We start from the raw sequence: 24,480 nt of genomic DNA on the forward strand, positions 1-24,480 counted from the left end.
GAAAGGCAGGTTTTCCATAAAAAGAAGAGCAGAGGAGAAGGCCTCTTTTCCAAAGTCCTCTGGGAGGGTTATTGGTAAAGGGTTATTAGAGAAGGTACGAAGTGTCCATCTGGACCCTGGTGTGCAGGGCAAGGAGGCGCAACCTGGCTCCATCCTGTTGGTTTTGTGCTGCCCCCTTTCACAGCCCCAGGGTGTGTACTCTTGCTGCTTCCACTGCAGGCTTCTTAACTATGGTTGCCTTCTTGGGGACAAGTAATAGAAAAACTCAAGCCAGAGTTCTCTTTTTTGCTCTGATGCAGTGCACTGTTAGCAGTAGCGATTGTCATGATAGTACATGTAGAAGAGCTCATTGCACATGAAGCTCATGCTCTCTTCCTGTGGAGCCCTGTTTGGCTTTCTCTTAAAATGTAGTGATTGCCTGGAGCCTCTCAAGGGGCCTTCTACATTTGTAAAGTTTGATGCACTTGATTAAGAGGGAATATTTTTTCCTACCTAGGAGGTAAGCCTTGGGTGAAGGTCAAAAGGAGGCTACCCTCTGTGGCAGACCTGCATCTAAAGGGTTCAGAGTAGCATCTGTAGGCACACTTTCTGGAAGGACTCAGAGGCCAGGCTGTGATAGCTGCCCTTGAGCCATGGGTGAGCACAGAGCCACCCTAACTCAGGGAAAACCAGAGAATTCCACCTTGTCAGGATCCATCTGGCCAAGAAGAGAAGGGACTGGGTGTGAGTGGAAAAGCCAGTTTGCAAGACTTGTGTAGATTGTGTGAAAGGTTCTCACAGAACTTCTTTTGCTTAGCCTGTGGTTTCTTCCAGTCAGGGAGCCATGTGGCAGAGCCCTGGCCGTCCTCTTGGGGTGACTGGGAACCAGTGTGATAGAGCAGACCTATCTATGCTCAGTCTGGCTGAGTGCTTACTGCGCCACAGTTCAGGTTTCCTCGTCTGTTCCCCTACTTCCACATCTGAAAAGTGAGGGTGATAAAACCCACCTGTCTTTGCATGGCACCTCTCACCTGACAGCCCCTTATTCAGCAGAATTAAGGCTCATGGCAGCTTAACTGGGCCTCCCTCCAACCTTCATACCTGCCTGTTTAGAGGGTATCAACCCATCAGCCTGGCCCATTAGGCAACCCTGCCACAGAGGCGTGGTCTCCCGTGGGATTGGCCCCAGTGCCAGGAAAGCACTTGATGGCTTGATCCTGGGCTCCAGGCCTTGGCCACTTTCGTTCTGGCCTTAACAGGCAGGTGCTAGGCGAGACTTGGTGCTTAGTCTGCTCTTCTGTGCTAGCAGTGCATTAAGGACGATTGGCATGTGTGAGGGTGGCGTCTGTCCATTTGATTGCTGCCTTTTCTGTTCTTTGTACTAGCATTCAGCAAATCTCAGACTATCAAGTGCTCAGAGATCATCTTAGTCTTGGTGTCTCTGTGGCCATTCCTCCTCTCAGACAGGTTTCTGTGTTCTCACTATCAGTTTCTTTCGGGTGGTCTCAGAATGGTAGGGTCTCAGCCATCATGTGGTCCCTCACTTTTCATTTTACTGCTGAAAACTGAGCTGGAAGGGGCAGGATCTGCTCAGGGTCCCAGAGAGAGAATGGGGTAGAAGCTGGGTTGCTGGGGTCCTGGGGTCTCTGCTGCCCATGATTCTGGTTGGCAAATGTGCTAATGACAGGCTCTGCCAGCACAGAAGTAGGTAAGGTCACACCTGGCTGAGGGTCTTCCTGGTGCTTTAGCTGGACCGCTGCTGCCTTGCCTTGTAGAGCACTCCTTTTCTTCTCCACCAGAGCTGTTCTGTGGGCAACCCCTCAAAGCAGGGGAACAGAGTCCAAGAGCTCATCCATTAGAGTACTTACTGCATGCCTATTAGGCGCTGGGTGATTAAAATACATTTTGTCTCATAATGCCCACAGCTCTTCTCTTGAGGTAGGTCTTCTTAGCCCTGTGTCACAGGTTAGGAATGAAGGCTCAGAGACATGACTGGTCTGGGTCATGGTCATGGCATTAGTGAGTGGCAGAGTTGGGCCCTGAGCCCTGGTGTGGGAAGGGAGTTTCCATGGGGTCCATCTGCCTGTCCACTAGGCTGTCGTTATCTTCCATGCTTTTCATGTAGTGTTGTTTTTAGCTGGTGCTTTTGTTACCACCACAGGTTTGATTCCTGGGCAGGCATGGCTCTGGCCCGGGCCAGCCGCATTCAGGACAAGCTGAACTCCAATGAGCTGAAGAGTGATGGGCCCATTTGGAAGCATGCCACACCCGTCTTGAACTGCTTCCGTCGGGCCCTGGAGATTGACAGCTCCAACTTGTCCCTATGGATTGAGTATGGCACCATGTCCTATGCCTTGCACTCATTCGCCTCACGTCAATTGAAGCAGTGGAGAGGCGAGCTGCCCCCTGAGCTCGTGCAGCAGGTGAGGAGGGGGTGCTGCAGATGGGCTTGCCATCCTTCTGTCCAGACAGAGTGCCCTTAGGTCAACGAAGCTGTGTCTCATTCGTACTTTATTCTTGTCCACACATCCATGCTGGGAGCTCACTGATGAATCTCCCCATGAGGCTTAAACCATACCATGGTCAGTGACAACTTGGTCCCTGGTCTTTGGACACCCAGTCTAGTGTAGACAAATTTAGGGACAGGCTGTTAGACCCAGCTGGTCAGCCATTAGTTATAGTGTAGTTGAGAGATAGGGAGGGGAGAGGTGTTGGCCACCAGAAGTAGCTATTTCTTCCCTGTTCCCTCAAAGGAGCTTGTTGGATCCTTGTAAAATTCTTGAGCTTAGGTTGGGATTTTTGAAGTCTCTCTTGGTAGGGGATTACACTAGTGTAGGATACTGAGTCTGGCCCTTAGGTCTCTGTTCAGTAGGGTACCCTTGGCTCCTTGAGATGGAAGTGAAGGAGCCATACTGACATGTTTAGGCTAGTGCAGCAGTAGCAGTAGTGCAGTAGCACTGCACCCTAGAGAGGATAGGGGAAAGAAGTGTCAGCACCGCCGCCTCTTTAACATTACCGTCTTTAAAAAAATTACTCTTGGCCGGGTGTGGTGGCTCACGCCTGTAATTCCAACACTTTCGGAGACTGAGGCGGGCGGATCACGAGGTCAGGAGTATGAGACCAGCCTGATCAACATAGTGAAACCCCATCTCTACTAAAAATACAAAAATTAGCCAGGCATGGTGGTACATGCCTGTAATCCCAGCTCCTCGGGAGGCTGAGGCAGGAGAATTGCTTGAACCTGAGAGGCGGAGGTTGCAGGGAGCTGAGATCATGCCATTGCGCTCCAGCCTGGGCGACAGAGTGAGACTCCGTCTAAAAAAAAAAAATTACTCTTAAATCTTACAAGGGACACAGGCTTCTCTAAATCAGTTGCAGTATACAATATTAAGGGCAAAGCTCAAATCCCTCTGGCTGCCCCTACTACCTCAGAAACAGGCTTGTTTCTTTCCAGACTGTAAAAAAAGTACTTTTTATACATAAATATGTACTCCTAGAAAAAAACACCAATCTAAATGCTATCACACTGTGTATGGTACTCAGCTTCCTTTTTCACTCAGCACCACACTGTTGAGTTCTATCCATGATAATTCCTGTGGATCTAGTACATTCCTTTTAACTGCTGTAACCCTATTTTATTGTAACTGTTCTGCACTAAAGTCCCTTGCGGGATTCTGTTTGTGTTGCAGTGGCCCCAGAGTTGGGCAGGCTGGGCACTGAAGCTGCTGCCCTAGGATGCAGAGCTGACTCCCCAAGAGGCCTTCCCTGTAACAGCAGGAGCACCATTATCCTCTGCTGGGGCTCAGTGGGCTGAGCTGATCATGGTTCTTGGGATTTTCTCCCTAATCTCCCACCAATGATGGCAAATGAGATTTGGCAGAGTGGGAGTTTTCCAGGAAATAAATAGGATGAGAAGTCAGAGTTCCCTTTCTGCCATTGGCACTTGTTTGTAGAGCTTTGTTTGTAGAGGTTCCCCCAGGAAGGGAGCAGGGAAGTCAGGGAGTGGGTAAGGAGACTGAGCTCAAGTTTCCACATACTTTTTCCCTTTGCTTTGTTCTTTCCTCTACTTAGGCTCATAACCTTTGGGACTGAACTCAGTGTTGATCTTATGGAAGCCATTGGGCCCAGGAAGCTCAGGTCCTGAAACTGGGTTCCCAAGCCATCTTGCTGGAGTGTTAGGGTGGCAGGAGAGAGATGGAAATCCACCAGGAATGCAGATGTCCCGACAGGGAGGGAGGGAAGGTAGGGGGAGGTGTTTCATAGTTGCCGAGGGTGAAAACTACCTTGCAGAGCTGCCTTGTGCCTCCTGGGTTCTTTCCACCTCTGGAGAGACAGCTTCCAACCCTGAAATGTGTCACGAGGACACAGTCCCCTGATTGCTACTTTTCTGTCTGGGTTTATTGTGTCTGGAGGATAGGCTGCAGGACACATGTTGGCAGCTGTTCGAGCTGCTGTGTGCTTCAGCTTTTGCCCAGAAACTCCTCAGAGGTGGTGGTGTAGAAGAACAAATGCTTTCCCCATGATGTCAGTTCTCAGGCAAGGGGAAAGGCTTTGGAGCCAGAGCTTTCTAGCTGTATGACCTGGAAGCAGTAACCTGACATTCCTGTTGTGGTTCCTTCTCCAAGGCAGTATTGTGAGAGTTCATTGGGAACACCTGCCATCAGCCATTTCCTGAGCCCCTCTCACGGGCACCCCATATGCAAGGTGAATGAGGTGCCTATTCCGCTCTGAGGATGGCAAGGTAGTGAGATGGTGTCTAGTAGAGCTTCTGAAACACAGCAGGCCCTCAGTGACTGTCCCTCCTTTTCCTGTCTGAGGTATTGTGACCTCCACACCACAAGGACAGGGACATTGGCAGTGTGCCAATGGGGAAGGGGTGGGGGCTTAGCCTCTTCCCAAGGGTCTGCATGGTACCAGATGCCAGCCCAGATGGGCCGCTTCACAGCTACCCTTTCTTTCTTGGCAGGTGGCTGTTACAGGTGCCAGTGGCAGAACAGGGTGGGCAGGGGGGCTAGTGACTTGGTCCAGGTCACACAGCTACAAAGCAATTCAAGTAGAAGGACATCCTTTTAGCCATTGCCTTTTACTTCAGCACATTTGCCACAGAATCCCATCTTGAAGGGGATGTGATGGAATCACTTGGTTGGTCCCGTGTTTGACCCTGCACTGTGATGCTTTCCACTGTATTTCACCCATTGATGATCTCCCACTTCCTGTGTGGTCATTTTTTTTTTTTTTTTTTCCTGAGAAGTGTGTAACAGAGCACTGGGTAGCACATTGCTCCCTTATTTCAGTCCTGGGGCCATTGCTACAGGGTTTTCACATAAACAAGCACCCACTGGAGAGACATCCAAGGGCCGGCTCAACCTGGCTGGATGAGAACATGAGGCACTTCCTGCAGGCCACAGCAGCTGCCCTTGCCAGAGACTAGTGCCTGCAGACTCTTCCCCTCTCACTGGCCCCTGAGGTCAGGCAAGAAGAGACTTTGGCTTCCCTGCCATCAATCCAGGACCACAGAGAGGAGGGATCAGAGACCTGGGCTGCTCAGAGCAGCTCTGTGGGCTTGCACATGCAGGCTTCTCTCTAGCTTCCAGCCCAGAGTTATGGAATGAGGGGTCATGAATTTGGCTGGCAGCTGACCAGTATTGGAAAGTAGTGCCTCTTAAAAGGTGACCCTCTTTTCCTTCCTTCCTAGCTAGCTGTTTCCTTCCTTCAGGCTGTGAGAGGGTGGCTGGAGGTGCTTGCTGCAAATGCAGACTCCCAGTCAGTGGCTCTTAAGTGGGGCTCAGGAATTTGCCCTTCTACAAGTACTCCACATCTGTCTTAAAGAGCACAGAGGAGATGGTGGGAAGTCCTGTTGTACCCCAGGGGTACACACCCTCTCCTGTGCAGTGGAACTGGGTGCTAAATACATGCCCTCTTCAGTGCCGTAGGGCTGGGTGCTGAGTGTTAGTAAATGTCCTCTCCAGTGCTGTGGAGCAGGGTGCTAGGTGAATCTGCATTAGATGCTGCAGGGGGAAAGCAGAAAAAAGTACCCTGGTTGACATGGGGTGACCTGAGTTTAAGTCCTGCTCTATGCCTTGCTTGGTGGGCGCTTTTGAGAAACCCCTAGGCCTTTCTACACTTCGGTGTCACCAGCTGTGAAATGGTGAGGGCATTTCTGTGTCTTGGTTGTTAAGAGGAGTATAAACTTGCAAATAGGTCGGCAGAGCTTTGGACAGGAAAAAGTCTGATCCCTGGGCAGGTTCAGGCGTAAGGCCAGCCCAGTCCCATGATCTTCTTACAGATGGAGGGCCGGCGCGACAGCATGCTAGAGACAGCCAAGCACTGTTTCACATCAGCAGCCCGCTGCGAGGGTGATGGTGACGAGGAGGAGTGGCTCATCCACTACATGCTGGGCAAGGTGGCTGAGAAGCAGCAGCAGCCACCCACCGTTTACTTGCTGCACTACAGGCAGGCTGGCCACTACCTGCACGAGGAGGCTGCCCGCTACCCCAAGAAGATCCACTACCACAACCCACCTGAGCTGGCCATGGAGGCCCTGGAGGTGACACCATGCTGGCCCAGGGCGGGGAAGCAGGGCAGGGGCAGGCTGGTTTCTTTATCTCCCTGGGCATGGGGCTCAAGGTTCCAGTGACCGTCCTTCAACCTGCCACAAACTTATCTGTGTTGAGCAGCTTCATGTGCAATTGAATTAAAACATCATTTCCTCTCTTTTCCCAAGGGGTGTTTATCATCCTTTCTGGGAGAGTGACCATTTTGTTCTTATCTCTCAGAAGAAAATTGTCTTTCCTCACTAACACAGGTTCTAAGAACCTGACCTTGGTGATGACAGTCAGTGCTACATAGCATCTCCCAGGCCCAGGACATTCACACCCTGTAGCCTGGCAGGAGGGAGGGCAGGCACCATTGCCTCCAGGGTGCAAATGAGACATCCAAAGCCCAGCCTGTGCCCAGGCTACCCAGGTTGGCAGGGGCTGAGCTAGGGTGAGCAGCCTGCTCTCTTGACCCCCAATTTGGAGTCTTCTGATTGTTGTTCAAGAAAAGAGCAGTTCTTTACTCCCTGGATTTTCTCTTATGGTTTCCAGAGTGTTTCTGATGAATGCTGTCACTGTTGCTCATAGCAGTCTTGTGAGGCAGGCTGGGCAGCCACGATTGTCAATTTTGTAGGCAGGAAAACCAAGGACATTGGTAGAGATCCAGATGTCCACCATTTGGTTCAGCCCAGGACTTGAAGCTTCTGAAGGCCCTGTGCACGTTGGCTTTGCCCTTTCTGAGGCTATGTGCCCAGTCTCTACCAGTCTCACGTGCCCAGCAAGCCTCTTGGAGTGTGGACAGAATCTGCTGCTTGCTTTTTTCTGCCTTTGTGATTTTTTTTCCTGATTATAAAAGTGTGTGTGTGTGTGTGTGTGTGTGTGTTTTAAAGAGATTCAAACAACTCAGAAGTGTACAGTGTGAATGTGAAGGCCCCTAGTGATTCCAGTATGCCCCTCCATAATCCCTAAGAGTTTGCTATGTCCCTGTATGTCCGAATTTTTTCCTATTAACATATAAACATATAGTAACATTTTCTTATGATTTTGCAGCTTGCCTTTTCGCTGGACAAAATTTAATGGAAGGTGTGGTGAGCTTCCCTGCCTGCCCTAGTGCCCTGTAGTTTAGCAGGGCATTTGTTTATCTGCACGGCCCCTTAATAGGTTTGGTTTCCTCTCCACTTCTTGCTATGACAAGGCACAGGCAGTGCATGTCTTTGTACTTGTAGCAGGGAGCACATCATGAGTATTTCCAAGGACTAGAGTCCAAAGGTGGAATTGCCAGGTTGTTTAGCATTCTGATCAACAATGGCTACTTGCCCCAAGGTCGTACTGACTGATGAGAGTGTCTGCTTTCCCTCAGCCATATTGATGAGGTTCTCTTTTTAATATTTGCTAATTTTGTGAGCAAACAAAAATGTCTCATTTTGGCTAGGTATGGTGGCTCACGCCTGTAATCCCAGCACTTTGGGAGGCCGAGGTGGGTGGATCACCTGAGGTCAGGAGTTCGAGATCAGCCTGACCAATATGGTGAAACCCTATCTCTACTAAAATTTAGCCAGGTGTGGTGGTGGAGGCCAGTAGTCCCAACTACTTGGGAGGCTGAGATGGGAGGATCACTTGAGCCTGGGAGGTGGAGGTTGCAGTGAACTGAGATTGTGCCACTGCACTCCAGCCTGGGTGACAGAGTGAGACCCTGTCTCAAAAAAGAAAGAAAAAAAAAACTCATTTAAAAAAAATTTTTTGGGCCAGGCATGGTGGCTCACACCTATAATCCCACTGCTTTGGGAGGATTGCTTGAGTCCAGGAGTTTGAGATATAGAGCTGGGGATCTCAGAGACTAGTGGGCAACATGATGAGACCCCCCCCCATCTCTACAAAAAATAAAAGATTAACAAGGCCTGGTGGCACGCACCTGTAGTCTCAGAAACTTGGGAGGCCGAGGTGGGAGGATTGCTTGAGCCCAGGAGGTCGAGGCTGTAGTGAGCTGTGATCACACCACTGCACTCACAGCCTGGGAGACAGAGTGAGACCTTGTCTAAAAAAAAAAAATTAAATTTGCCTGTTTTGGGGCCATATTCACTGGGCTCATGGAGAAGTGTGGAAACACAGCTTCCTGTTGAACGCTATCTCAGGAGCAGCAGCTTGGCTGCGCTCATTCGCAGCGTTGGATCTCCGTCCTTCCCTGTCATAGTGCTCATACTGTCCACCTGGGGGCATGTGCCTTGGAAGAACTCCACTTTGGGGGTGAGAAGGGTAAGGCCCAGAGGAGTGATGTGATGACTTGCCTTAAGTCACCTGCAGGAACAGAGAGGAGCTGGGCCAGATGCCCACTGAGCCCAGCATTCTCATATGGCACCTCTGGGAAGCCACTGAACCTACGTGTGGCCCTCAGGAAGATGATGTCAACTCTGTTTTTCCTCCATGTTTTTTTCTTCAAGATTTGGCCTCTGCTACTGCCTGATAGAGCAGATGAGCAGGCAGGATGGTAGCCCCAGGGGTACCAGCAGCTTCCATATGAGGAACCAAGGCCTTAGATGTGTGGCCTACCCTCTCCCAGCACACAGTGCTGGCTCCAAGGAGAGCAAGCACACATAGTTAATTTGGGGGGCAACCCATTCCATGCAACCATTGTAGCTATGTAACTTTGAGTCAGCTGGTAAATATGTATATCTTGTGTTAAAAATGACATTTCTCTAAAGATTTTTAACCCTGTCCTGACAAAAATTCTCCTCTGCTATTGTGCCTTCATTCAAGAATCTTTACTCGCCACTTGGATGAACTTTACCAGTTGAATGCTTTGCCCTCCCCCAAGTTTGGCCACCTGATTGTGCATGGGTGCCTCGAGTGGTTTCCTACATCTAAAAATGGAGTTGCTGGGCCAATTTCTCTGGGCTCCATAGGTGGGCTAGCGGTGGAGGGGCTCTGGATGTGAGCCCCCTCTGTCTGGGATGCCTCCTTGAGAGTGCTGCCGGCAGGTTCTCACCTGGGTGAGGGGGGCCACTTAGCCAGGGCCTGCAATGGCAGTCCTCAGCCCTCATACCACCCACTGTGCCCTCCAAGTGGGAGCCTGCCTCACACCCACTCCTGCATGAGAAGATCAGGGCAGACCTGGGTTTAACCTAGCCCTGGGCATTCCCGGCTGTGGGGCCTTGGGCAGCTCTTCACCCATTTTAAATTGAGGAATGTGGTAAGGACTTGAGGAAATGGAGGAAAGCACAGGGCCCAATGGATGCAATGAGCTGCCTGCCCACCCACCCCCCCACCACACCCACGGGGAAGACGTTTTCGAGGCCTGTGCGTGCCTGGCTTTGCCTGGGGGCTGGGCTATAAACAGAAATCCAACCTAGTCCTTGTTTCAGGGAGTCCAGAGTTCAGTGGGGAGACAGATGTAGAAACTCACTTTCTTTTTTTTTTTTTTTTATTGATCATTCTTGGGTGGATTTGGCAGGGTCATAGGACAATAGTGGAGGGAAGGTCAGCAGATAAACAAGTGAACAAAGGTCTCTGGTTTTCCTAGGCAGAGGACCCTGCGGCCTTCCGCAGTGTTTGTGTCCCTGGGTACTTGAGATTAGGGAGTGGTGATGACTCTTAACGAGCATGCTGCCTTCAAACATCTGTTTAACAAAGCACATCTTGCACCGCCCTTAATCCATTTAACCCTGAGTGGACACAGCACATGTTTCAGAGAGCACAGGGTTGGGGGTAAGGTCACAGATCAACAGGATAAGAATTTTTCTTAGTACAGAACAAAATGAAAAGTCTCCCATGTCTACCTCTTTCTACACAGACACGGCAACCATCCGATTTCTCAATCTTTTCCCCACCTTTCCCCCCTTTCTATTCCACAAAACCGCCATTGTCATCATGGCCCGTTCTCAATGAGCTGTTGGGTACACCTCCCAGACGGGGTGGTGGCCGGGCAGAGGGGCTCCTCACTTCCCAGTAGGGGCGGCCGGGCAGAGGCGCCTCTCACCTCCCGGGCGGGGCGGCTGGCCGGGCGGGGGGCTGACCCCCCCACCTCCCTCCTGGACGGGGCGGCTGGCCGGGCAGGGGGGCTCCTCACTTCCCAGTAGGGGCGGCCGGGCAGAGGCGCCTCTCACCTCCCGGGCGGGGCGGCTGGCCGGGCGGGGGGCTGACCCCCCCCACCTCCCTCCCAGACGGGGCGGCTGGCCAGGCGGGGGGCTGACCCCCCCCACCTCCTTCCCGGACGGCGCGGCTGGCCGGGCAGGGGGCTGACCCCCCCCACCTCCCTCCCGGACAGGGCGGCTGGCCTGGCGGGGGCTGACCCCCACCTCCCTCCCGGACGGGGTGGCTGGCGGGCGGAGACGCTCCTCACTTCCCAGACGGGGTGGCTGCCGGGCAGAGGGGCTCCTCACTTCTCAGACGGGGCGGTTGCCAGGCGGAGGGTCTCCTCACTTCTCTGACGGGGTGGCCGGGCAGAGACGCTCCTCACCTCCCAGACGGGGTCGCGGCTGGGCAGAGGCTCTCCTCACATCCCAGACGGGGCGGTGGGGCAGAGGCGCTCCCCACATCTCAGACGATGGGCGGCCGGGCAGAGACGCTCCTCACTTCCTAGATGGGATGGCGGCTGGGAAGAGGCGCTCCAGAAGTGAGAAACTCACTTTCTATGGGTGCCCACTGAAGGGCACAAAGAGAACAGCAGCACTGTGGCGGGAGGCAGTGCCCAGTGAACGGAGCTGAAGGGTTATCATCATGAGTGGTTATTACTCTCATCTCACTACCATGTGCCTGAGTTACTGCGTGAACGTTTAAGCTGGAATGCTGACAGTATACATTTTAATTTTCACAGCTTGTTTTAAATTAGTTGTAGGATGGTTGGTTTAAAAGCCAACAAAAACAAGCAGTGTGTGGCAGCCTGTTGCCCTGGTCATGGGCCCATTTCCAGTGTGGCTGACTGGCCTGTGGAACAAATCTTAGCAACTGGGAAGGCTGCTCACACTAGAGGTGTCGTTCTCCTAGGTGTACTTTCGGCTCCATGCTTCCATCCTGAAGCTCCTGGGGAAGCCCGATTCTGGGGTTGGTGCAGAGGTCCTGGTCAACTTTATGAAGGAGGCTGCAGAAGGACCCTTTGCCAGGGGCGAGGAGAAGAACACACCCAAAGCTTCAGAAAAGTGAGTAGCACCCTTTAGGCGACCCCTAGCAGCTTACCCCATCTGCATCCCAGATGGCTCGTTTACTGCAATGTGTTGTTCAGAGGGTTGCTACACAGTAAACGGTAAACTAGAACTCATGGAGTCCCTAGGACCCATCTGGAAACTCCCATTTGCTGGGCCAAGGTATTTCTGTTGAGTCTGAGAAGGAGAGGGTGAGTGTGAGTCCCCTTACCCTGTGGTCATGTGTGGTGCTACCCCACCCTAAGGGGAAGTCCTGGGGAGAAGCTGATGCCCTCCTGCCCTCTCCACTGGGGCACAGCTCTGTTCTGTGCAGAACACTGTAGAAAGTCAGTTTTTGCTTTGCAGACTCTCACCCCTGGGTCCTTTGCCAAGGCCTTGTCTGCTGCCCATTCTCCTGAGAAGCGGTGAGAAGTGTGGGAAGTGTGGGCTTCTCATGTGGTGCCAGAGAGCTCGGAGAGACTGGGGCTCAGATGTGGTCCCCTCAGTGGGCCTGGACTGACCCCAGTCTCCCTGTGGTTGTAAGTCATCTCCACAGCCCAGACTTCTTTCACTCCAGGCCCAGGTCCTGGTGCCACCCAATTCTCAGGGGCAAGTCCTAGGGAGAAAGATGGGTTTGGGGTGACATGGGGAATGTTGCAGCTGCCCATTAACCTGATGGACTCATGCTGATTCTTGTGCTTCTGAGACATGCTCAGGGTCACCACCTGCCAGCTTGCCCACATGGGAGCCAGGGGAGGGCTCAGCTCACCCCATCTCTGAGACCGCTGCCTAGCTGGGCACTGTGCGAAATTCAGCTGACCCCTGCCTGACTGGGCACTGTGCGGGGTTCAGCTGAGTGCCAGAGAGGCCTGCACCCAGGCCCTGTGCTTGAGGGCTGTCTGCTTCTGACCACAGATAGCCTGTGTGATGTGCGCCACAGGTGAACCAGGTCCACAGTCGGTGTGCCCCTCAGGTTATAGGGAGGTTCAGGTCCATGCATGGCAGGCCACTCAGGTGGGCAGCCGCTGTGCTCAGAAGTTATAGCTACCCATTTTTTTAGTCACAAAGGGCCCCCAGCATACAATGATACTTTCTTTCATTGATTATAATTCTGTTAAAATTTTTTTAATTATACAAATAATACATGAATACTTTCTTGTTATAGAACATTCAGGTAGTATATAAACATGTAGACTAAAATGTGACATATCTCCTTCCAAGAGTTAGCTACTATTCACAGTTTAATTTCCTAAATCATTTTCTGTATATTTATAACACTTAAATGCACACATACAATTGTAAGGTTTCTTTTATTTTATAAAAATGAACTACAGAAGGTATTGTTTTAGAGTTTGCTTTTTCCCCTGACAGTGGGTCTGGGCAACAGTCCATGGAGATAGTACCCCAGTCACTTCATTCTTTCTAGTGGCTACTTACTATACCATAGTATGGATGTACCATGTTTTATGTAACCACTCCAATGGACATTTAGAGTGTTTCTAATGTTTCTGCTCAACTATGTTGCAGCACATATCCTTGTACATGTGTGAGCATGCAGTAAATGCAGATGTGTTTCTGTCTGCCCATTTGTCAGGTCTTAAGTTTGTCAAGCTGTCACACAGAAGGCATAGACTTTGCATGGAGAGATGCAAGGGTGCTTCTGAAGAAAGACTTGTTGGCTCCTCTATAGAGCCTCCTGGGGCCTGAAATTCAGAGATGCAGGTCGCGCCCTGCCAGAAAGATTAGGCAGCGTCCAGTTAGGAGCCAGAGCCTGTGTGGGTGCTGTAGGGGCAACTATGGGCTCTGTGACACCAGGCAGATGGGGTGGGGGCCACCAGAGGTGCATGGGAGCAGTGGGCCCTAGGAAGGGCATTCACCCTTACCAGTACACATCTGTTTCAATGTGAGGTGGAGACTCTGACCTGTGCCCCAAACCTCTGTTCCCACAGGGAGAAGGCCTGCCTGGTGGACGAGGACTCCCACTCTTCAGCTGGGACACTGCCGGGCCCCGGAGCCTCCCTCCCCTCCTCCTCTGGCCCAGGTCTGACATCCCCACCTTACACAGCCACTCCGATTGACCACGATTACGTCAAATGTAAAAAACCCCACCAGCAGGCAACGCCGGACGGTACAGTCCCTGTTCTCCCTACTGCCAGCCCAGGGCGGCACATCAGTCACGGGGGGGTGCTCGGACGACTCATTTTGTCGCTTCGTTTTGGTGAGGGGGGGTGCTGGGTCTGGGGTGACACGGGCAATGTTGCGGCTGCTCATTAACCTCATGGATTCACAGTGATTCTTGTGCTTCCGAGACATGCTCAGGGTCGCCACCTGCCAGCTTGCCCACCTGGGAGCCAGGGGAGGGGGCAGGCCAGGCTATGGCATCTCACATCTTTGAGCCTTCTTTTTCTCGCCTGCAAAATGGGGACATGACATCTACTTTGAAAGGAAGTTAGAAGAGTGTGGCCTCCTGGAGGGGCTCCTGGTGCAGTCAGCTTAGTGATGCCTGCATTGTTCAGCAGCACATTGTTACTGCTCTGTCCTTCTGAAGGTCGAGGGAAGGCCGTGACTAGTTCTAAGTCTGTCACCCCTGAGAATCCAGATAAGTTGTTAATGGGGGTCACCTGGGACCATATGTGTGGCCATGCCATGTGGGATGGGGCAGGTGGCGACTGTTCAACCACATTCCTTACTAACATTAGGAGGCTTGCATGCTGGCCTGTAGCTCGATTTCTTCATGTTCTCTCATTTTTATAGTGACAAGCTAGTGACAAAGTACTTGCTGGGATAAGCCAAATTGGTGATTTAAGAGGACCACTAAAGTGGAGTCCTGGGAGGTAGTGACAATGCTGAAAGACACCTGGGCCCTCACTCCTATGTCACTCATCTCATCTGGGCTTGGGGAAACAGGCCTTGCTCTGCATTCCCCAAGGCATGGGGATGCTAGTAGGTGGGTAGAATTGGTCCCAGGGCTCTGCCTCCTGCCAGGTAGTCTTTATAGAGTGGCTCCTTGGAGTAAGAATGGGCACTCTAGGGCACCATGGTAGCCTTAAAGTTCAGTCCCAGTACAGGTCTGGGGGGGGCCACCACCTTCGCTCTAGTGCCCTGCTGAGGCCCTTGCCCAGTGCTCGGGTTCCTGGATATAGCATGGGCATCTGCCTCCAACTTTCTGAACTGAGTGGGTAGGGCTTGAGAGCAGGTTTAAAGAAGTGCTGGAGAAGGATGACAAGGGGGCCAGTGCTCCATTTCTCTGGGGGCAGGATTTGCTATTCTCAAGAAAGGAAAGGAGACCTGCAGTGTCCCCTCCTGGGTTTGGTTTGGATCTACAGCATGCGTGTTGAGAGAGGCTGAGGATCTGAGTGTGTGCTGTGTCTCTTACCTCCTGGAAGGTTCATGTCATTACTCCCAGTCTCAGCACTGACACCTCGCTGCCCACCCCAGAGTGTTAAGCAGAGATGGGAAGAACTGACCCACCTGCTCCTCCAGTCTTCAGTTCTGCAGACTTTCCCTGTTAAGATCCTCTCTCCCCTTCTTAGTTAAGTTAATCACCCTGTTCCCAAACTTTTACTCTTGAGAATATTGAGAAAACATACTAGCAGCAAACCCCTTCTCAGGGAATTAGTTTTTGCCAGCTGCTTCCTGGGAGGAAGCACTATGCCAAAGTTTTCAGGAGAGGAATGCCTTTCCTGGTTGTCCACATGCCATGTGGCCGTGCTCACATGCACCTGGGCTAGGGAACCCAAGCACTGTCCTCTGCAGCTCTGCAGGCTCCCACTGAGGTCACGCCACATGCGCCACTATGCTTGGATGTCAGCCCATTAGGGTTGAGTACGCCTCTAGAAGCAGGAAAGGAGGGAGGCAGGAGCGCCTCAGAAAGGGGGCCATGATGCCAGCTGTCCCATGTTGGCACATATGTGTGCATGAAGCTGTTGGTGAGCCACTGCAGATCACTCAGGCATGACAACTGGGCATGACAGGTCCTGGGTGCCAACATGCTAGTTATTTGTTCTGGAAGTTTGCAGAGGGAGCCATACAAATAAGTTCAAATATGGTTTCAGTGGTTGCACAGTTTTGAACATTTGTTTAAAACAAAAGTCTCCAAAGTGATTCCTGTCAAAGACACAAAGCCATCAGGATCCCATGGCCCATCTTTGCCCAGTCCCAGCCCCGCACTGGCCACCTGTGTGCTCTGCCCAGGCCTGGCTGCATAATGCTTTCAGAACTCAGCTGCCTCACCTCTGAGAGAAAGCAGTGTCTGCAACATGAAAATGTTTGGGGTCCTAAAATAGCTGTGATCTTAGAATGTTAAAGTGGCCCTTTCAGCAGCTATACTAGTTCCTAGGGGAAGGCCCAGGTTCCAGGTAGAAGCAGCAGATTGCTGGTGTCAGGGGATGTGCTGGTGGCCTCAAGGGGCCACACTGCCCACCTCTGTTCCTGCTTCTCCTTCCTGGGAGGAGAACATGTAGTTCCTAGTTTCCACTCAGCTTCTTGGCCTGAGACCAGCCTTGGGTCTACTGTGGGAGGAGAGGGGCGTCAGCACTGATTGCAGGCCACCGCTGAGCCCTTATACTACCAGGAGGGTGATGGGTGCTTCTAGCCCTGGTACAGCTGAGGAGAAGCAGTCACGGGGAGGTCAGATGGGGAGGTCAGACAGGGAGGCAAGTGCACAGCAGGCCCTGGTCAAAGGATCTGATTTCCAGTCCCAGCTCCATTGCATATGTGCTCTGCAACCTTGGACAAAGGACTTCACTTCTCAATTTCCTCACCTGTTGAATGGGGTAATGTCTTCCTTATGGGTATTAAACAAAAGTGCTGGTACATTGCAGCCACCTCCTGGATGGAGTTCTCCAAGTCATTGGTGGAACTAGGGTAAGACCTAGGTAGCACTGCATAGAGGGAAGAGCCTGGGCTCTGGGGCCAGTCCCCCTCAGTTTGCACCCCACCTCTCTCCAGCTAGTGGCATGGCCTCACAAGAGGTGGAGGTAGTGTCCTCTGAAGCAGCAGCTCCTGAGTGGGCTTGGGCATGGGGCTTTCTGGATCCCGGTTTCCTACCCCCACAGAACAATTAACTTTCCAGCAGTGGGAGAGGGAGCCAGGCGTCAGGACTTTCCTTGGGCATGGTTAGGAGACTTTGCATTGGAGCTGCCTTCCCACATTAGTATGCCTTTGCTTCAAAACCAGAAATCAGCTAGGATCAATTCTGATTTGGTTTAAGATTTAGAAAAGATTTAGAAAAATAGCTCCAGGTACATGTGGGTTGTTTGACATTTGATAATAGCTGCTTCATAGGACCCAAATTTGTTCTCTGAACCACCCTCACCTGCAACCTTGTGTCACCTGCACTAGGGTGGGGAGCATCCTGCAGCCTGTGCATAACTCTGGTTAAAAGCCTTTGGAATCAGCCCCTCAGGTCACTGTGACTCTACCGCAGCCTGGTGTCAAAGCCAGCCCTTCACGGAACAGCCAGGAGGGCATCACAGCTGACCTCTGGCCAAGCTGAGAAAGAGAGCAAGAGAGAGAACAACAGAGAGAGAAGCTTTGTCCTCTGCTGTGCTGCTGGCAGCTCTGGCTGGTTGTGCTCCCCATCTGCCTAACTTCTCCCTTCCGTCGATCTTTTGGAATTTGCCCACAGGGCTGAAATCCCTAATGTTGAAGCTTCCTGACCAGGAAAACGAGGTGACCCGAGGAGCACATTGTGACCTTCAGGGGGTTCCCAGTGATTACTCTTTATACATATTCAAGCAACATAAGGAGATCTTTGAACAAGACCTCTACCCCTACCCTGTGTACAGTATGCGTGTGTGTGTGTGTGTGTGTGTGTGTGTGTGTGTGTGTGTGTCCGTGTGTAATTATGCCCTACCACTCAATGCTATGTGCTTGCTCTGTGCTGGGCTCTGGGCAGGTGCCTGCAGGGTAGTAGCGTGTCTCCATCTTCATAACTGCCCTGCAGGCTCGGTCATGCCCTTGTTTCCCCAAGAGGAACCTGAGCTGAGGGCAGGTAGGCACTCATCCAAAACTGCCTGCTGTAGTCAGGGTATAGCCAAGAGATACTGGGTCTGAATCTCCCTCCACCCCTAGCCAGAGGTGAGACTGACACTAGGAAGGCCCTGTGGTTGGCCAGCCTGGCAGAGACTGAATCTGTGTGTGTTTCCCTTGTCCTTCAGCAGAGGGCCCAGAGAGCTTGGCCATTACAGAATGGCTTGGTTCGTCACTTGGCCTGGCTCAGCCCTGCTTTGGGATGTGTCGATAGTGCCTTTCTTGGACTAAAATCCTTGCTCTCTGCCTGTCGTGCTCCATGTCACTTCAGAATGCCAGAGCCAGAAAAGGCCTCAGAGCTCCGAGGCCTTGTGCTGTGGTAAGTCTGGGGCTGAGCCTCTCTATGGTCTTTGGCCAACCTGTAGCCATGCCCATCCAGGTGGTTCCATCAGTGCTGTGCCAGGTGCATAGAACAGCACTGGTCCCTGCTGTAGAGGAGGTTGGTGCAAATCAGTCAGTTACATAGCTGAGGGTTGGGGGTCAACTGATGCCAGCACCAGAGAGGTGGGGTTTGTTCATCCCAGAGAAACCTGGGCCTGTTGGTGGGGTAAGAGGCCTTTCCGAGGAGGCAAAGTTTAGCCAAGATCCGAGGGGTGTGTCGGTGTTTCTCTTGAGGGGTTGGGGAGAGGGAGCAGCCAGGGTCAGAAGAGTGGGAGCCTTGGAGGCTGGTATCCACCAAGGGTGGTGATGCCTACCTAGTCCCACTGACAGCATGCACAGAGCCACTGAGGAGTCTCAGGCTACCTTGAGCCCCAGGTTGTAGGGTGTGGGCCTTACTGGAGAGCCCAGGGTGCCCTGTGCCAAACCCCCATTGTGGCCATCCATCCTCAACCTCCATGCTGTCACCGTCTGTGTCGTGTGCCGTCTGTGCTCATCTTCGCCTGTTCGCCCCATGCTGCCTCCACCAATATTGCCCGTGCTGCCCCTAACCCTGACCACACTCTGTTCTCCAGGCTTTGTCTTTCTGCTTGCACCTGTCACGGCTCGCTTCAGGGAACAGCGCAGACCCGCATGCTCAGCTCTCAGTCCGGCTCCCTGCTACCCCTGTGACCAGGAGCACCTTCATGTCTGCTCGCCCTGTGATTTGGAGAGTGTGTTTGATGCGCTTGGCTTCTGCTGATGGCCTATCCTCCCAGTTCTGGCCAGAGGCAGATGCGGTGGGGGCCTCTTCTCCACTGCCCCCCTGCCTGCACCTCCAGCAGGTGGCCCAGTCCTATATTTCCATTGCTTTGCTCTTTCTTGCTTTAAAATAAACAGCAAAGGCAACAGACTCTAACATACCAAATTATCTTTACAAGGACAAAGGTGTAAAAATGCAAATTGTGCACAGTAGCCTTGATGCTCTGAGGTGGGTCCTGTGTCTTCAGCCCACCAGGGCCAGGCTATGTAGGACGGGGAGCTGTGAATGCCAGTCATTCCTAAAGGGCAGGCCCACCCTGGCCTCTGCTCAGTGACCTCCCCTCCTAGGGCTAAGGGGAGGTCAGTTTCTGGTTGGAATGCCGTTCCTAAACAGACCTTCTCAAAGTGGGAGAGACTGTAAGTGGAGCTCAGTTTGTTCTGCTTGTTCCTGACGGGCAGGGGACAGGGGAGGCTGTCAGCGAAGAGCCACTCACCTCTTTTGTTCTCTTCTTTCATTCTTAGCTTTTTGAAAACCTTTAGGAGTTAGCTGGTCACGGCATTTATTGAGCATCTGTTGTGTGCCAGGCATGGAAAAGGGTGCCATGGGGAAAGTCAAGATGATGGTGCCTTGATTCCTGCTCCCAGGTTGGATCTGATGTCCCATGGTATCATGGGGCAGTAGTTGGTGCCAAGGAGGAGTGCCATGAGCTGGCAGACGGGAGCAAGTTCTGGGGTTTGGTGGGTTGGGAAGAATTCCTGGAGAAGGTGAGTCTCTAGAGAGGCCTGCAGGCCCATTTAGACATGGAGGTTGGAGAGTCCTACAGCTTTTGGATACTGAGGTGACTGGGGTGGATGAAAAAGAGACTTTGAGGGGAGAGAGCTTGGGAAAGCAGCTGGGCTCTGAGGGTTGGGCTCTTTCCTGTGGGCAGTAGGGAGAGTGATGTGGTCACAGGATCTCTCTCTCTCTGGGCTCTAAGGAAGGCACAATTTTCCCCCCATCATCCTTTGAAGAGCCTTCCTGGGAAGCTCACTAGATGGCTGGGGGATGCCAGCCTCACACCTTACAGAACTGCTTCGCTTACAGAACTGCTTCGCTTCTTCTGGCATTTGTATCAAGAGGGGCTGTTCACCTGCCTTTGGTCAGGAAAATGTTTAAAGCCTCCCGAGGCCTCCCTGGTCAGTGCCTTTCCTGGCTCAGAGGGCAGGATGAGAGATGCATGATGAGGCCTCTGAGCATCAGGCCCCTTCAGGGCAGCACCATGGTGTCTACACATATCAGGCTTCTGATATGTCTGCCAGGCTTCGAGGTGACTGGCAGTGCTCAGTTGGCCCTCACCTGTGAGCACTGGCAAAGAATGGACAAGTGGTGCAGCCTGGCCCTCACACAATGCCGTCATGCCCACCTGCTGCCTGCTGTGTATCTTCCTCTCTCTCAGGGGCCCCCAGGTTTCTGGTACCACTTTTCTTTGGCATCCATCCAGTCTTCTCAGCCTGACAATGGGCACCCCGATTTCCCGGGCCAGCCTTGCTTCTGGTGGACATGTTCTTTTCCTGTGGTTGGCCAGGATTGACTGAGGCAGCTTTTGTCTAGTCAGAAAATTTCTCAAAATACTAATTCCACCCAAATTTACGGTTCTTAGAAACCTGTTGTTTCCTGGTCGGCAGGACATTTGTGGTCTTTTCTGGGGCACTAGTCAGAGCTGTTGCAGTAGCACAACCATACATCTTCTTCCTCAGGCTTTCACTGCCCCAGGCTGATGGAACAAATGGCCGTGAGCTGTTTCTGGTCTTACTGCTGGAGCAAATGGAGGAAACACACTTAAAGAGACACTGGAAAGTTGCATCTTGTAACTAAAGAGCTCTTTTAGGCTGGCCTGGGAATCCTGGGATTGTCCAAGGGATCTGAGCTGAGTCAGACCTGAACAAGGAGGACTCAGAACACAGAGTCTTTTCTCACACTGAGTGGGGACAGGCAGCCTTTGTGTCACTGAGCCAGGTCTCTTTCCCTCTGCATTGCCAGCTGTCATTCCTTTACAGTTGATCCTGCAAATCCCACCCTGGAAGTAGAAGGTTCTGGAGCTTAGAGGGAGGCAGTTTAATAAGCACTTGGCTGGCAGACGCACATCCCCCTAAGGATTCAGAGGGAAGGCTGGCGTGGCCCAGATGCATAGACACGAAACATTCCAGTAATTAACAGTAACAATAAAATATTTATAATCTTGCCACAAATATTAATTAGTATGAGCAGGTTTTGTGTGGGCAGATTTTTAAAAGAACCTTCTGAAAAAAAGAGCAAGGCCAACCTATAGCCTGCTTGCTAGTGCCATTCTTCTTTTCTGTTGGCCTCCAAGTAGCTCCCTAAAGAAATCAGCTCTCAGCTCCTGAGTCTCAAGGCTAGATACCTGGACTGTGGACAGTCCCTGGAGGTTCCATCCAGGGTGCTTGTTTCCCTGGAAAGCTCTCTCCACCCAGCCCCATAGGAAGTTTAGGCTAAGTCTGGCTCTCCTACATCAAAGAGGCTTTCCATCTGTCTCTTGCTCTGCCTCAGAACCAGGGGGCCCAGAACCCCCTCCTCACCCAAAAGCTCCTCCACAGAAAAACAGCTTGACTCTGACTTCTCCCATCTGGCCTTGCTCTATTAGGCGAGGCAGGAGAACAGAATGCCTCTGCCACCAGGCTTGGCAGCTTTTGTCTGTAGAGCACAGGCAGACCCAGCCGGTCCTCTGAGGGCTCAGCACAGGACATTAGCACACAAAGTTGCATGTCAGCCCATTTGAACCTAGGGCCACAGGATCCCAAAGATCCTGTGGAGGAGGTAGGACTGGAGCCAGGCCTGTAGGCTGTTCCTGAGGCCAGAATTCCCTCTCCACACATACTCAAAGACTCCCCAGTTCACTTGGGCAGCATGAGAGTGGTGCATTATGGTGCTAGGCTGCGTTCAGCTGTCTGGGAAGCAGGTGGAGTATGGCTCAGGGAGTGGTCCTTGCCCAAAGGTACATGGCTGATGGATGGGGGTCCCACCCCAGAGAAGAAGCCTTTGACCTGTGACCTCTTCTCCCAGAAGCCTTCCCTGTGCACACTGGCCCTTCCTTGGCTGTGGGTCTGGTAACCTGAGAGATGACCTTGCAGAGGGGCCTGCTGGGAGTAGAGAGATGACAGTAGTCAGCGGCATCCTTCCTTTTCCTCCTGCCCCTCTTCAGGGGCCTCCCAGAGCAGGGGCTTCCTGCTTCAGGAATCGGGGTGGCTCTGGGTTATACACCGCAGTCCAAACAACCCTCCCTGCCAGCCTGCCCTGCCAGCTTATCCAACTGCAGGGGTCCTGTTCTCCAAGAGCTTTTTCCCAGCACTGTGGCACATTGTCCTCCCTACCTTGACTCACCCAGCCCCTGGGCTGTCCCATCCACAGCAGCCCAGCTGGTGGCAGGATGAGGGTCCTTTTCACATGCTCTGCGATGTTCCTGGCAAACTTACCCCACTGTTCATGTCTGTCTGTCTGTCTTTCTGTCTGTCTGTGGCCTCTCTGAGGTCTTCAGTCAGCTGTACCAGAGAAAGTTTGCTTCCCCAGAAGAGGAGGAATGGAGGCTGGGGCACTGTCTGCCCAGGTAGATAGAGCCATTCTTTAAGAGCTTTTTCATTCATCCCTTTTGCCCTATTGACGTGAAAGAATTGAAACTTGGTGTTCTTTCAGTCTGACTGGCTTGAAACTTGGTATGAAACCTTGGGTTGACTTTTAGTATTTGAAATCAGGGTCATTTTAAATAGGCTGTGCCAACCCTTTCAGACACACAAGATCTGAAAGGAGCAGAAAGTGGGCCTTGGGCCTTGAGTCCCTTTTGGTGGCTCTCATTTGAAGAGATAACACATCCCTGGACTCCTTCCTGTGGTGCTGCCCCCTTGGTAGTGGGCGGGAACCTTGGCAAGCACCTCCCCCACCTGCTTGCTTCACAGGCCAGCTGGGCATCTCATCTCTGTGTACATAGCCCCTGCCTCTCCAGCTCTGCCGCAGCAGCCCACCCCAGCATCATGACCTGCAGGTGGCACCCAAGACTGTGGTGAGCCCCATTAGCAGAGCCTTCCTCAGGGCCACTTAGGTACCTTGATTACCCCTTAAACAAGGGTTTGTCTAGAATCACCACAATGCCCCCCAGGGCCAGTACCAATCTCTGCTCTCTGGTTTTTTAGATAGTTGGCAGTTCCAGATTCTCACATCTGTGTCTGAGAGGCTCAGGAAGGGCCTGGCAAAGTGTAGTCAGCAGCCTTCTGTCCCTGCCAGGTCCCTTGGCTTGTGCTTGCCCTGTTCCACTGCTGTGGATGTTATTTTAAGAGTCTCAGCAGAGTCCCCACTCAATTGGTGGTCGTTCTTCAGGGAGCAGAAGCCCCTGCACAGCATGCCTTCCTTTCTTGCCCACACAGTTCCTGGTGAGGTCTGGCCACCTTCACTGCCTGCTGGATGGATCCTGGTTCCTTCACATTGCAGCATCAAGAGGGTGTTAGCACTTTGAGAGTAAATATCTACTTGCCTAAACCAATCCTTAGTTTTCATAATGATCACAGCTGGGATTCCACCAAATTGGCAATTCCTTTAGGCCCAGAGCCCAAAAGAGCCTGTGAGCCGGTGAGCTCGTGGGGCAGCTTGCCAGTCGGTGAAATCATCCTAGCAAGGCTTGCTTCCCGGAGCTTGCCGCAGGATGTGCTGCTGAGCTGTGCAGTGACTTCAGCTAGTCTCAGGCTGGCTGAGGAGACCCAGCCCTAGCTTGTCTTTCAGGGAGACTTCAACTGCGGGGCATGGCCTGCTGTCTTTCAGAGACTCTGAGGCCTCACGAGCATTGTCTAAGCCATCGGTGTTCTCACTGTCAGGGCCAGAGTGAATGCTGCAGGGCTGTCACTTGTGTGCAGGGCACTAGCCACGCCTTTGTGGGATCCCATGTATGTGTCAGGGACAGAGGTAGGAAGACAATGGCAATCATGTTAAAAAACCTGAAGCGGGGGCCTAGAGCAGCAAAATCATTTGGCCAAGATCACCCAACCCCTAAGTGGCAGATCTGGGATGGGAATGTGGGTCTGGGAGCCCAACCCTTAAGCTCCTACAATGACCCTGCGTGGCCTCTAGAGGGTCCCCATTGCCAATCCTCCCTTTACACACAGACAGCAAATGGGCTGCCCCACCTCTTCTTGATCCCCTCATGCTGGGGACTCAAGTTTGGGACATTTTGTGAGGGCTGCCGGCCTGCTCATAACCGCCATTCAGTGCTCATGGAGCCTTGTATTCTGGCTTTGTAAGTCAGGGAAGAGCCTTTCACAAGCGTGAGACAGAGGTTCCGGTCAGGTCTGTGCTCCTCCACTCAGGGGTCTTATACACGTCCCAAGTCCTCATTTCTCATTGTTCTGTCAGCCCAGCTGATACTGATGATCCATCAGTTCCTGGGCAGTGGACATGGCAAAGGCAGCTATGAAGGAAGGGCTATGGCAGGGATGCCTACAAGGTCACTGTCCCCAAACCCTGGTATATGATGAGACATGGGTAAAGAGGCCAGAGCAGCAGGGCACCCTTTGGAGCACAGACCTGATCCTCAGTATCCTCTGTGCAGGCCATCCCACTTTGACAGGCCTGTTGTGTCAATGTTGCCCCCCCATCTACATGGTGCTGCTTAGGTATTGGCTCCAATATGGCATCAGCAAAACCCTCTGCTCATTCAGAC

The 24,480-nt window shown here is 52.4% G+C and overlaps 1 protein-coding gene across 17 annotated transcripts in view; it reads left to right on the plus strand.

Moving 5' to 3' along the window:
* The window catches only part of CABIN1 (calcineurin binding protein 1), a 166,015-nt gene that overhangs the window by 74,023 nt on the left and 67,512 nt on the right, over positions 1-24,480 (plus strand). For 7 of the 17 annotated variants that reach the window (XM_016939804.4, XM_016939811.4, XM_016939805.4 and 4 more), the window contains 4 exons: positions 2,141-2,402; positions 6,266-6,526; positions 11,496-11,647; positions 13,579-13,847. In XM_016939804.4, coding sequence (XP_016795293.3) covers positions 2,141-2,402; positions 6,266-6,526; positions 11,496-11,647; positions 13,579-13,847 — 944 coding nt within the window. The remainder of the gene's footprint in view (positions 1-2,140; positions 2,403-6,265; positions 6,527-11,495; positions 11,648-13,578; positions 13,848-24,480) is intronic. The other 10 variants (XM_016939808.4, XM_063808360.1, XM_063808363.1 and 7 more) reach the window with 2 other exon arrangements.

The sequence above is a fragment of the Pan troglodytes genome, chromosome 23 (genome assembly GCF_028858775.2).
Source record: "Pan troglodytes isolate AG18354 chromosome 23, NHGRI_mPanTro3-v2.0_pri, whole genome shotgun sequence".
Classification (NCBI taxonomy): domain Eukaryota; kingdom Metazoa; phylum Chordata; class Mammalia; order Primates; family Hominidae; genus Pan; species Pan troglodytes.